Below are 13,370 nucleotides of genomic sequence, written 5' to 3' on the forward strand. Positions count from 1 at the left end.
TAAAAGATAGCTATCTTACATGTTCGAGTTCCTTAAATTGCCCTAGGGAATGAATGAACTGTTTTGAATTGCACAGCACTATGGGGTCTGTTATTAGTCTCTGCATTTGGATTTCGCATGAAATGAATGAACTTGCACGTAAGGGCTCAAGCCTTTCAAACAAAATCTAGTCTATTATCGAGAGTTCCGATTAACGTGCATCCAACGTTTCATTTAAAAAGGCCATTCGTGTATAAACGGCGTCAACGGGGAGACGTAGTGTGCATTTTACTATGTAATACTTTTTGAACACACGTTGAAAAAAGTCACTCTTCTAATGTGAATGTTATCTGTATGGGTGTGACATTTATTCCACTCGTTATCAAAGACAGACTGATTGAAGGGCTAGGTGGATATGAATGAGTTCATTATCCTGCACCTACCCGGTAGGAACTTTTAAAATAGCTTACGAGAATTAGTTATTGGTCTTCTCAGCGCTGTGCACATCACGGAAATAAGCTGAAGGCTGGAACTGACGTGTATTTGACAAATGTTATACATCTATCCAATGTATATCTTTTTTTGGTTTCTGCACAGGGATTTGGAGACACGTTTTGAATTTTCCCAAAAGTTTCCGTGTCCTGCTGCGTGTCAACGAGACAGTTCTGAAATTGGCGATGTTAAACAAACAAAAACGATCAGTGCTGAAGCATGCATATACATCTAGATCTATTCCCTAGCGGGTATCTCTTCGACCCACGCAGAAAAGTTTTTTTTTTTCTGTTTTCATTTGGCCAGTGAAGTCATTTAAAACGTTCAGCTGGTTTCTATTGTCCTAGACCACGCCCCCGCCCTCCGCTGCCTTGTCTGTGATTGGCGAAAAGTTTGGTCCCCTGCTCGCCATTGGCTGGCGCGGCCCGCGGCCCCACCACTAAAACCTTCAGACGCCACCGAGGCGTCTCAGTCAGATTGTGGAAATAGTAGCCGGGATGCTTAGTATGTAAACCGCGGGGCTGGAAAGCAAGGTGTTGCGGTGCAGAGCGCATGGGAGGTGTAGATGTGGTCTCGGAACATGGGCCGTGAAGACGCTTTTGGGATTCGGCTGTGCGGGTCGCCCTGCAAGTAGCGAGTGGCTGTGAGGGGGAACGGCAGGACACCCCCACCTCCACCACCACCCCACTTCCACCCGGTGTTGCTGAGACGTCGTCGAAAATGCTTCCACTCCGGCTGTGCGCCCTGTGGATCCCGCTCTTCTCCGTCTTGGACCCCGCACTGTCCAGCTATTCCGAGGACCAGTGCAGTTGGAGAGGGAGGTAAGTTATCGGTTGTTAAGTTGCGTCTTCAAAGCGTTAACTCGGATCCGTCTGGTCTGTGTGTCCGGCAGCTTTTCAGAGGTCTTAAAGCCACTCCTCGTTATCTCTATCTTAGTGCGCGTGTCTTAGGTTTTGGAAGAGGGGGACCACTGCAGAACTGGGGTACTGGTACCCGTTTTGAACGGGCGTCCGTCCATCTGCCCAGCTGCGGTGTGATGGCCACCCAGCCGTGTTCCTGCAGTGGTTCGCTTCAGTTGGCACAGTGAAAGGCTGGCCCATGCGATTCGCTAAGGCTGCTGTTTGCCCCCTCTTAATAGTAACTTGCTAGAACAGCATCAACTAGGATATCGCTTATGTTCTTTTACCAAACGCCTATAAGCGTGATGAACGTTGTACGTCTTTATTAATTAAAATAGTTCAGGTGGGTGGCTGCGTCAGGAAAAGGAACAAGTAATGGGTTTATTCCCTGCTGAAAAGAGAAGAGAGAAAACGCAACGTTTCGGCCGTGGAGCCTTCTTTAAGTGTGAGCACCAAACTTTGATTTATTAATCAAATACCCATTCGCTGCGTTGGAGACTAATTGAACTTGACCAGGTGTAAATGAAACTAAAAGAAATGCTGAAACCATCGGTCCCCATCAGAGAGTTTCTGCTTCCCTCGGGTTTCGGTTGGCATCCTTCTAGAAATTGAGATTCGTACCCCCGTGTGCAGAGTTTGCATCCGTGTTGCATTGGCGGCGTCTTTTGCTTAGGATCTGTCACTTCGCTGTGACTGCTGTAAACGCAGGCACCAAAGGACGGCGCCCATAAAGTTTGAGGGGGTGTCGGATTTCAAACGTGTCGACATTGGCACCTCGGCAATTAGACCTGCTCTTTGATGTGTCCGACGTCAAACGAGTAAATCGAGTTGGAGAAAGGAACCTGGACACGTTGACTCCAGTCGGGTAGCTCGAATGTTTTAGTATGCCGTCCAGTTGCATGGAAATTTAACGGTTTGTAACTGAGCGTATGAGAAGTCTGCTGTACTATGCGAGTGAAACTGGCTTTTGGATCTTTTTGTACGTTGTTTCCAAGTTATTTATAGGTTGGGGGGTGATGGAGTCTGGAAAAAGTCATTAAACGGCTTGTTCCCCCCCACTCGGCGTGTTACGCGTCGTCACCGATAGGCGTCGCCACTGTTCATCTGTGGTGAGAAGAGACGTCCTTGCGTTCCGTTGCAAACGACGTGCCTCATTTTACGACTATAAAACCGCAGATTTCAACTGTTATGGCGATCTGGAGGCTGGGCTCTGGACCGGAGTCCCACGTGGGGCATTGTGGGACGTCTGCACGGCCAATGGCGAAGTTGTGTGGCTCATGGAGAGGAGACCATCCTCCAATCTGTGACATATAACATCACTTTATTAGCCCTATACAATTTATACAAGCAGTGGCTCTGTAGCTAAGGATCTGCGCCTGTGGCTGGAAGGTTGCTGGTTCGTATCCCGTGGCTGGCTGGGAAATCCTACTCCATTGGGCCCCTGAGCAAGGCCCTTAATCCCCACTGCTCCAGGGGCACCGTATAAATGGCTGACCCTGCGCTCTGACCCCAAGCTTCTCTCCCTGTCTGTGTGTCTCATGGAGAGCAAGCTGGGGTATGTGAAAAGACAAATTCCTAATGGATGAAATTGAATATGGCCAATAAAGTGATGTTATCTCTAAAAGTGCTCTCCTGTAGTGAGAAAGACTTGTCTTGATCTGGCAGGGCTGCGCCGCTTCCTGTTGGCCGCGCTTCTCACCCGGGTCTCCCCTCTCTTGCAGCGGACTCTCCCAGCAGCCCGGCAGCGTGGAGCAGATCTCCCTGCACTGCGCGGAGGGCGCCCTGGTCTGGCTGTACCCCAAGGGGGCGCTGCGGCTCAGCCTGTCCCCCCGCCTGCCCTCGGGGGCGGTGGGACCCGGGGGCAGCGGCCGGAGCTCGGGCCAGATCACGGCCTGCATCAAGCCCGCCGAGAGCTTCCGGGGGGCCCAGATCTACCTGGAGCGCGACGGGCTGCTGGAGCTGCTGGTGGGCGAGCGCCCGGGCCCCCCCGGCCGGCCCCCGCGGGTGCGCTGCTTCAGCCGGCAGCCCGGCGAGAGGGTGGCGCTGTTCCTGCAGGCCACGCCGCACCAGGACATCAGCCGGCGGATCGCCTCCTTCCGCTACGAGCTGAGGGGCGACTGGAACGCCCTGCTGGCGCCGGACTCCAGCACCACCACCACCAGCATCACCAGCAGCAGCAGCGAAGGTGAGGGGGCGCCCCTTCCTCGACACCCCCCAAAAATACCTGGGGAAAACTGCCCTCCATTTGTGGATTTGCGACTTCTTATTTGGTGGAGCCAAAAGTAGTTTAAAAGGCTTCAAGACCGATTTGAGGGCTCCTGCACTGTGCACTGTTGGCATGGTCCGCCATGTTTTTTCCCCTCCCCTCACTGCTACGCGTTTGTTGTTCCTGTTGTCGTGTGTAATGTACTGTCGACGTTGTGCGGTGTTGTCTGCTGTACCGTGGGTGTCCCCAGAGATGAGCACAAATGGGATTTCCAATGTCCGTGCGCGTTTGGCGGGAAACTCCTCGCCTAGGGTAGTTCAGGTGGGGAGCTGCGTCGGCACGCGTAGGCTGCCAAGGAGCAAGTAATGGGTTTATCCCCCGCTGAAAAGAGGAGAGAAAACACGCCGTTTAGCCGTGGAGCCTTCTTAAACTCACACATGAAGGCTCCACGGCCGAAACATTTTCTTTCCTCTTTTTTTTTTTTTCCAGCATGGAGCTCCTCGCCTATTATTGCTTGGTTCAGATGGGGAACTGTGTCCGCATGCGTAGGCTGCAAAGGCACAAGGAAGGGTTTATCCCATGTCAAAAAGAAAGACAACGTTTCAGCTGGGGAGTCTTCGGGTGTCAAACCGAAATGTTGCTCCCCAGCAGAGAGTTTGTCTCCTTTCTCATTTCAGCATGGAATAAACTTTTACTTGTTCATTTACCGTTGCTACCTGCCTACCGACTAAGCAGTAGAGGCAGCGGAGTGCTTACGTAGCCCTTTATGCACCTGAGCTATCCTGACGTTTGTGCTTAATTTGGGTGTGGAGCCCCGTCCTTTCCAGCTTTTTGTGAAGGATTTTCGGCGCTGGGAGTTGATAACGGGGGCCTGTACAGAATGGCCGCCGGAGCTGAGAAATCATTCAAGTTCCCCGGAGGCCAGTGGACGAATTCCCTGGCTGCTCTTGCCCTGAGAGAATGCGTTTGTCAGGGGGTTTGAACAAAAGCCCAGTGTGAGAGGACTTGTAGAGAACTAGGCCTTTCATTCAGCCACATGAGAGTTCAGGGATTAGTGGGGTTGCTGTGGTAACGGCGAGGCCTTTCATCAGCTGGGATGCTCCCTTTGTTTTGTTTTTCCTCTGCAGGGCCGCTTGTCTCCAGGAATTCACCAGGCTTGATTAGTGACCGGAGGAGGGGGGGGGCGGTAGCCCATTAGGGGGCTACAAAAATAGGGCTTGGAATGCCAAGTGGATCTTAAAATTACTCTTCTTTCCCCCCTCTGGGAACAAGACTGCAAGGATTGGTTCTGCAATGTCACCCTCGTTGTTATCCCTCAGTTTTTTTTTGTGGAAAATGAGTAATTTAACCACAAAAATGTATGAAATTACACTTTCCCTTTCCAGATGTCCGTCTTATTGTGGAACTGCTTTCTTTTTTTTCTAGAAAGCTGAATATGCTTTTCTGAGGAAAGCAGCCAAAAATCTGATGGGTCACTCTTGCCCAACTGTCAGTACGGTTTAGGGACATTCATTTTCTCACAGTGCGGTTTCTAATTGAGGGTCTTTATGCTACTTTCAACAATTTTCAGATGCAATCCGTCCTTCTGAGTAGGTGAATCATTTGGGGCATCCTTATTTCTTAATACTTCCAGTGAGATATCCTTGGACTGAATTTTAAAATTTGATGTTGGTCATAAACGGGCAGACCCATCTGCTCTCGGCCTTAGTGTTTTTGTACAGCTCAGGCAGTGATGAGCAGACCCTCGATTCCTGGTGAACTAATTAGGGCGGTGTAGTTCAAGTAGACGGGGAACAATTAAAGGTTTATTCCAGGCTGAAAAGAGGAGAAAAATATTTCGGCCTCCCGCAGGTGTGTTCGGCTCCACAGCCAGAATGTTTTTCCTCTCTTTTTAGCATGAAATAAACCTTGCCTTGTTCCTAATTGGGGCAATTCGAGTTACAGGAGTGGGTGAGGTCTTTCATGTTGGCCTTGACGTTCCTCCAAGTAAGCAAACAAGCAGTCAGAGGCACCTCTGCTGTGGTCATCTTCGTTTTACACGTCCCCCCCCATCAAAGACCTCCACCCTGGGGAGAAATCGGCTACAGCCCTGTTTGCAAACCTCCCCCAGGCTCCTCCATTTTAGAGACCTGCTGCAAAAAAGCAGAAGGGCGATTTTAACAGGGGAGCCATGGAGAGCTTCCCAGGTGCATTGTTTTGCCTCGGCTCCCTGCCTGCTTTGTTAGTGTTGCTTGTAGCATGTGTGTGCTGGTCATGCGTGCACCAGCATATTCTAATCTGTGCCACCTCTAGACTTGGGTACGTTTAGATAAGTTTAACTGATCTAATTGGTTTAACAACTGTTTGTGCGGATCCAGGAAGTGCTGAATGTGGGCTGTTCTTGTGCCAACAGGACTTTATGTATTAGCCTCACTTGGGGGTCTGTAAAAAATGTACTTGCTGTGAGACCGTGTGGCCGTCTTGTCTGTTCTCTCACTTTCTGCCTCTGTTGCGTCTCCAGCTGCCTGCAGACCCTGCAATGACACGGAGATCCTGATGGCTGTGTGCACCAGTGACTTTGGTGAGTTGAAATCGACCTCCTCCATCAGTACACTCAGCAAGGGTGTAATACACTGAGCAGGGACTGACCGAACTTGTACTGTACTGAGCTGCAGGATAGATGGAACAGGTCTCTCTCTTTTTTTTTTTTTTAGCTTCATTTGTTTCACACCATTTTAGAAGCTTCACAATATGGGGAGATGTATGTGCGATACCAAATTCAATGCGCTTTCAATTTTGTTTCTGGGCTTTTGGATCAAATTAAGTTAACGGCTGTGAAAATGTGTATGGCAGAAAGCAGTAGGACCTAAAAAACAGTTCCTCAATTCCTAAAGTGATTTGGATTTCTTTCAAATGGCTGACATGAAATGAACCTTAAAATATAAACTGCTTAAGCATAGCGTGGTCATCCAAAGCTGGAGCTGGGGGTCAAAGGTCAGGCAGCACCCTGTTGTGCACTGCTTGAAGCCGGTGTGGTGGAGTAACCCTACCCAGTTAATTTGAGATAAAATGGCAGAGGGGTGGGAGAGTCTTGTGAAGAGCCATTGACGCATTGGTTTCTTAAAACTGTTCTGCTTTAGGCGATTCCTTACACTTTAATATAGAGCTTCTCTAGACACTCAAAGCACTTAACGGGTAATGGGGACTCCCCTCCACTACCAGTGTGCAGCCCCACCTGGGTGCAACAGCAGCCCTAGACCACCAGTATGCTCACCCCTTATCAGCCATCATTGGGGAGGAGAGCAGAGTGATGAGGCCGTGATTGATGAACCCCTACACTTTGAGAAACGCCCTGGGATTTTTCATGAGTCAGGACCTTTTTACAGTAGTGTCCCCATAACTATATTGGGTTATCAGGACCTGCACAGACTGCAGGTTGAGTGCCCCCTGTTGGCCCCTCTTGGCAATAGGCACGTGCAGCAGGGCGCCTGGACAGGGTGGAGTCCAGTCTGTTGGGTGCAGGAAGAAGAGCTCTGACCGCCCCTCTCTGTGTCCACAGTGGTGCGCGGGAACATCCGCTCGGTGAGGACCGACGGGGACCTGTGGGCGTCGGTGATCGGCGTGAGCGCCTCGCGGGTGTACCGGCAGAAGTACGCCCTGTTCTCCGGCCCGGGCCGGCTGGCCCAGTCCGGGGAGATCCGCACGCTCCTGCGGTGCGGCGTCAAGCCGGGCTCCGGCAGCTTCCTGTTCACGGGCCGGGTCCACTTCGGCGAGGCCTGGCTGGGCTGCGCCCCGCGCTACAAGGACTTCCGCCGGGTCTACGAGGAGGCCCGCGAGGCGCGGCAGATCCCCTGCGAGCTGGCGGGCAACTGAGGGGCATCCTGGGAAAACTCCTCACCTCCGCGGTCCTCTTTGCCAATGGCCCCCCTCCTCCCCTTGCTCATCGCCCTCTCGAAGCCTAGAACCTGCAGCCTCCGAGGAAGCGCAGCAGGGGTGTGGATCCAACTCTGGGCATGGCGGCGGCCTTTTGGTGTTGACGGGGTTGGTTTTGGCGAAGGGGTCTGGGTAATGCAACGGACTGAACCGTGTGGACACGATGGCGGCTGCCCTCCAGTCTGGGGGTCCTCCGAGCCGGGTCTTGGCACGTTCTGGATCGGGAGCCACGCTGGGAGAGCTGTGATCGGCGTTGGAGGGTCTTGGCTTCGCTGCCGGGAGGGTTTGTGGGTGTTGCAGACGTGGCAGCTCGACGGGCGGTCCTGAAACCGCTTCAGTGTTCTTGGTGAGGACGCTGGGAGACCGTGATGGCAGCAGGTCTTAATAACAGCAGGCCTTGATCTTTTACATCGACTTGGGACAGGACGTTTTGTTACTCAGGAAGTGAACGACTTTCAGTATTGGACTGATTCACTTAAACCACGGTGGTATGTTGATTTCCCTCTCGTGTCTCCATCTTGAAGAGCAACTGTGGAGAGTGAGCTTGATGGATCAACAACTCGTCTTCTATCCTAGAACAAGACTGCCTTCTACCCCCCATTTAGGTTAAAGAACACCTAAAAATGCCAGTTTAAAAAACCCCAAATTTAAAATAATTCACCACCCCTCTCCCTTTGATTGAGATGAACATGTTCCCTTCCTAGGTTTCTACATGAATGTCCTTGTAGATGAGGAGGGGGCTGAATGAATTTTGCACTGCCTTGCTGTTGAAGGAAAGGGGACTATCTGTTTAGGGTGTCGGGGATGAGAGGTTGGCGCAAGCACTGAGGAATCTGGAAAACCAAATGATTTTATATTGCTTATGTGTATAGAAATACAGTATTAATATATAATGGTGACTCCAGGCAAGGGGGCAGAGTTCAGAGAAGCTTGTGAGTCCCAGGTTTAAGAGCAGGAGTATGTGCCACGTTCAGCCTGATGGCCTATGATAGCTTGCCATCCTGCTGTTACATTTATATCAGTTAGTTTGAAACAGGGTGCCTTGTGTACTGATTGAATACCCTGTATAAATAACTTTTTTTTTAAAAAAAAAAGCCTAGTTAAGTAGACTTGTTTCAGAGTATTGCTTCAGCAGTGGTCTGTTTTGTTGCATCTTTGGATATAAACAGAATCATTCCTGAGCCTTTATGTACATCCTGAAGGACAGAAGGATTTAAAAACCTTTGTTTCCTCAAATGTGGGATACTGTTGTTTCTACAAAATTGTGTGTAATGGTTTCATGGGACAACAAGTTCCCTAAAAAACATGCCTAAGCTAGTCTATCCAGTACAAGGTTGCAGGGGGGCTGGAACCTGTCCAGAGAAGCAGCAGGCACAGGGCAGAATACACCTTGGACAGGACGCTAGTCTATCACATGCCAGAGAGCCCTAAACACTCGCAATTAACCTACCAGCATGTTTGGATTGTGGGAGGGAACTGGAGGAAACCCCTGTGAACACAAGGAGAACATGCAAACTCCATGAATTGAATCCTGTGTTGCAAGGCCACAATGCTTACCACTGCCCCTCAGGGCCATCCTGATTAATGATTTCATTTTAATGATCACTTAAAATGAAAACGGCAACAAGTGGTAGTTGGGTTTTCAACTGTACAGAAGGTGCATTTTTTTTTTTTAAACCAGTCAGTCCATTTCCTCTTGGTGCTCTGGTATCTCAGTCTTGCCAAGATGAACCCTGATGGCTTGGTTACCTTGGTTTCTCCAAACTGGCCCCGTGATGGAGTAGCATGGTCTTGTGCCCTCTGCTTCTAGGATAGGCTTTGGATGGTTGTGATGCTAACTGGGAATAGCTTTCTGATGATGGGTGGGGAATTTGTTACACATTCAATGCATTTTTTTTTAAACTGAGCTTGGTATCTTATTGGAGTGAGATGCTTGTAACAAACATCTTTCAGGTTTTTCCTCACTGGACTCCTAGTCCAGATGGCTCTTAGGCTGCAAACTGGAGGTGTGCGTGGCAGTTTCAGTCCCCTGTGGTTATTCATTCGATATTCAACACTTTTTTTTTGCCATTGTAATATAGGCTTGAGACATGAGAACATGCAACTGCCTTTAGGTCAGACAGTGGGAACCAGTTGTGTACAGAGGCCTGTGACTTTTGTGTAACTTTTTACTGCTGTCACCTGAAGTTCAGCATTTCTCTGCTCTTCTTGCTTTTGCAATATTTGACAGACACTTTTATCCAAAGCTCCTTGCGTTTTTAACCGTTAACAGGGCTGTATAATTTGAAACAATCTGAAGGAAGTTCCTTTTGCTCAGGGATACAATGACCGTGCTTTACCCAGAAATCAAACCCACCCTTTTCCAGATAAACCCCAGTAGCTGGTGCACTGGAGTTCTAAAAATTTACTTCTAAGTTGAAGCGAGCACTGTCAATTGTCCACGTTCACAGATTCTGACTACCTTGTTGATGGTAATTTTTAGAAGTGTATAACTTCTTATATAAAGATGAACAGCTTGTCATTCACCTGTGAAACGCTAGGATTCATATTCAGCACAGCCTTACTGGATAGTAACTAAAAGCGTCTTCTACTTAAATGATCCCTCACAGCCTTTTGTTTTTAAACCTCCATCTGTGAGCTTGGTGGACTGACATTCAGGAACTCGAATGCTTGGTTGCCATGCTTTTTTGGGGAAAACAACCCCGTATCAACCTCTGTGCTAAAGCTGAAGGATGTCACTTGTTTCCTCACAAAGTGATTTAATTAAGTGATCTTTATCAACTAGAATACTAGTTACATCTAGGGCTGCCTGCAACATTGGGTCTTGCACCCCTTTTTTTTTAAATAATGGGGGGGAACGGAGCTGAAATGACTCTTGCAGAAGGACATGTGAAAATAATCAGCCTTGGCTCTTATTGATGAGCCTAATATCATCTTTAATGGTTATAAGAACTGTGTGTTCAAAATGTACAGGAGCAAAACTGAATTTCTTACTCCTGCATCCCATGTTTCTTGCAAATGCTCTATAAGGGTGAGTCCTGGCCCGGGAGTCTGTCTGGAGTATTGAATGTCCATAATGAAGTGTCATTTGCTTTTAACTAGTTTATTTGGACTAGGGCTTCATGCTTTGTGACTTTTTTTTTTCCTGCTGGGAATGTTCATGCTAATGTTCTGTTCCAGCAGCTACTGACTTCAGAAGAGTCATTTTCAGTGCTGCTTGTGAGATTGTGCATCGTTATTGCCCAACAGAAATGGGTGATCATGGTTTCTAGCCACCAGGAGCTTTTTTTTGTTACCCACTGACCCCAGGACCAGTTGCAGTCTAAACTGGAACTTGCAGAAAACCACATACATGTGCAGGGTTAAATATCTGATTAGCTCGTTGTGAAGTATATTGCTTGTTTTATTCTGTGCACTAAATTGAAGGGAGTGGTGATACCAAATCTTAGGAGGCTTGTTCTTGTAGAAGCACTCAATTGTTTTTTTTAATTGTTTTAAATAGCTGTTGCCAAGGTGACTGGCTAGATTGAGGTTTTCAATGTGAATGTATATACTGTACATACAAAAGTTTAAGAAACTAATGAAGAAATATTAAGTGTTTTTTTTGAAGAATTGATGTCTGTGTTGTGCTGTTTGTGCCTGAAGTGTCTTCTAAAGATTGAAAATAAAAACCACTTTCTTCAATATAATAGGTGTGTTAAGTCACTGCTCCAGATGGTTGGCTTTAGTGACTTTTTAATGCTTGGATATGAATTTCTCTTTCCACAAATGCTTCCACTTTATTCCCTTCTCTCCTCTAGGTGTTTTTATTAATTGGATTCAATTCTTGAGCTCTGTTAGTTTACTGGAGCTGTTTGCCCCATTACACAGTGGACTTAGACTGGAAAAAACGCTGGAAGTGAAGGTAAACATGAAGAACACAATTTAAAGTCTGTGGCCTCTAAAACATGGAAAGTATAGAGACAATATTTGTGTTTTTAATAGTTGGAATAAAGTTGGTAGTATGGCACGGACTTACTGCAGTGTTATTGCATCACTTACGCATGTTTCTCACCAATTTAGTTTCACGCATAGTTCCTCAAGATGTACTTGAGGCACACTTCTCTAAGGTCTCTTCCTAAACCTGCAGTTTGGTTCCTTCTGCATGGTGTATGGAGTTTGAAAAGTACACTACACATCCCTTTTAAAACTGGGTGTATTGTGAGGAAGGTCACTGGATGTTTCCTAACCTTGTGGTCACTGCAGTACAACTGGCCTCCAAAAGATCACGCCGCAGCGATTTATACCACATGCTACTCTACCCATTTCCTGGCAGGCCTGTTCTGGTTTGCCTCTCCCACAGCCTAATGAATGGGGATTCATTCCCAAGAGCCAGTGTTCTCCAGCAGACAGAGGGTTGTTGTCCGTGCGCACTCTAGTCCAAACCGCAGTTCTGCTGATGCGAGCTGTTCTGGTGCCAGTTAAGAATCGCTTCAACAAAGACCACCCCCCCCCCCACTCCGACACGGGGAGCTTTCTCGTCTTGCACAGCAAGTTTTCGGCAATCAAATTCCTGGCAGGACTCTGCCTCGGCTTGGACAGAAACCAGAGCTCTTTCCAGAAAAAGCTTCAAGAATTAAAAGGTGGATCTCAAGAGAAGGCAAAGCCCATTCTTGCATTTTTTTTTCCTTTTTCTGTCCCACCACGTCCTCCTTGTTTCTCCCTCTTAATGAGGAAGGCACATTGCTGGAGAGAGCAGTAGAATCTGCTGATAGACACACACCATTAGTCTTGCCCAGTGTCCATCTGCTCCCCAGTGCTGTAATGAAATTCGGTAGGTAGGTACTGAAACATTGAAGTTGCTTGCTCGGCTTCGTGTCACTTACCCTGCAGGAAACATTTAAGTGTTTCCACCCCTATGCCCCCCTCCCCAGATTTCAGGTGGGAGCTATCAGCCCTTCCCTCCTTCACCTGCAATTTGGCGGTGTCTCTGTTCCGCTCCAGGCTTTGTTCCGGATGTGTGGAGAAACACCTCACGTGGCCTGACGCCTCTGGATTATGAGACCTAGATATTGACAGAAGTCGCTGTCTAGAAGCTGGTAGGCGGGAGTGTGCTGGGCAAAGGGGTCAGGGGTCAGTGTGCGAAGGCCCTGCAAGGTAGGTGCGCTAGGTGTGGCGGCTGCGTTATTGGTGCGTGTCGGCTGCTGGCGGCGGACGGGGGAAGAGGAAAGGTCTTCGGGGAGAGTAGGCGCCGTGTCGCGGGCAAGCCGCCTGCTCCCAGGAGGTCGGGCTGCCGAGCCAGTCCAGCTTCAGCATTCAGGAAGTGATAAATCCTCATTAAGGATCTGCGCTGTGAGTGGGGGCGGCGGCGGGGGGGGTGCCTCGCTGCCCGCCTGCTGCGGATATGGAGACGGACAGCGGTTCGGAATTCTGGCCTCCTGCCAGAGCATGGAGGCTCCACAGGGAACGCGCAGCACAAGTCGGCTCGGCGCTTCCACAGTCCGGCCATCGCTTCGCGGAAGGCAGCCAGCTTCGCTTGAAAGACTGTTCCCCCCGGGCTAAGATCTAATAGGCTCTGCCATGAAAAATCGTTCCCCCTAGACTATTTTCCATTATTTTCCAAGTGTCGCTGGTTATTTGGCTATGAGTCTGAACAAAAATAAACATGGGAATCTAACTTGCTGAGGTACTTAGGCATCAATATCCTCCAGTGAATTAAATGGAAAACCCTCCTTCCCTGGTGCTCTGGACTATTGGACTGCATTTGGGCGTTTGTCATCTGTGTTTTTGACTTTTACTTTGCTAGAAATGGGCCCTTTTCTTAGCCCTCACTCCCCTCCCCTCCCGTCCCTCCTCAGCCCAAACAGAAAACCGAGTAGTTTGCCGCAAGAGTGTGAAAGGAT

The 13,370-nt window shown here is 48.9% G+C and overlaps 1 protein-coding gene across 1 annotated transcript; it reads left to right on the forward strand.

The window, feature by feature from the left end:
* Positions 1–602: 602 nt before the first annotated feature.
* metrn (meteorin, glial cell differentiation regulator) lies at positions 603–11,173 on the forward strand. The gene is made up of 4 exons (XM_006637074.3): positions 603–1,292; positions 3,092–3,555; positions 6,077–6,136; positions 7,115–11,173. Exons 1-4 carry the CDS (start codon positions 1,192–1,194, stop codon positions 7,426–7,428), a joined length of 939 nt encoding a protein of 312 aa, XP_006637137.2. The 5' UTR covers positions 603–1,191; the 3' UTR covers positions 7,429–11,173.
* Positions 11,174–13,370: the final 2,197 nt, after the last annotated feature.

The sequence above is a fragment of the Lepisosteus oculatus genome, chromosome 19 (assembly GCF_040954835.1).
Source record: "Lepisosteus oculatus isolate fLepOcu1 chromosome 19, fLepOcu1.hap2, whole genome shotgun sequence".
In the NCBI taxonomy this organism is placed as follows: Eukaryota; Metazoa; Chordata; class Actinopteri; order Semionotiformes; family Lepisosteidae; genus Lepisosteus; species Lepisosteus oculatus.

Excerpts from the sequence above, each read along its gene's own strand:
- metrn (XM_006637074.3), top strand. The coding sequence starts at position 1,192 with ATGCTTCCACTCCGGCTGTGCGCCCTGTGGATCCCGCTCTTCTCCGTC. Across the intron at positions 1,293-3,091 it reads CAGTGCAGTTGGAGAGGGAG|CGGACTCTCCCAGCAGCCCG; the intron begins GTAAGTTATCGG and ends CCTCTCTTGCAG. Across the intron at positions 6,137-7,114 it reads TGTGTGCACCAGTGACTTTG|TGGTGCGCGGGAACATCCGC; the intron begins GTGAGTTGAAAT and ends CTGTGTCCACAG.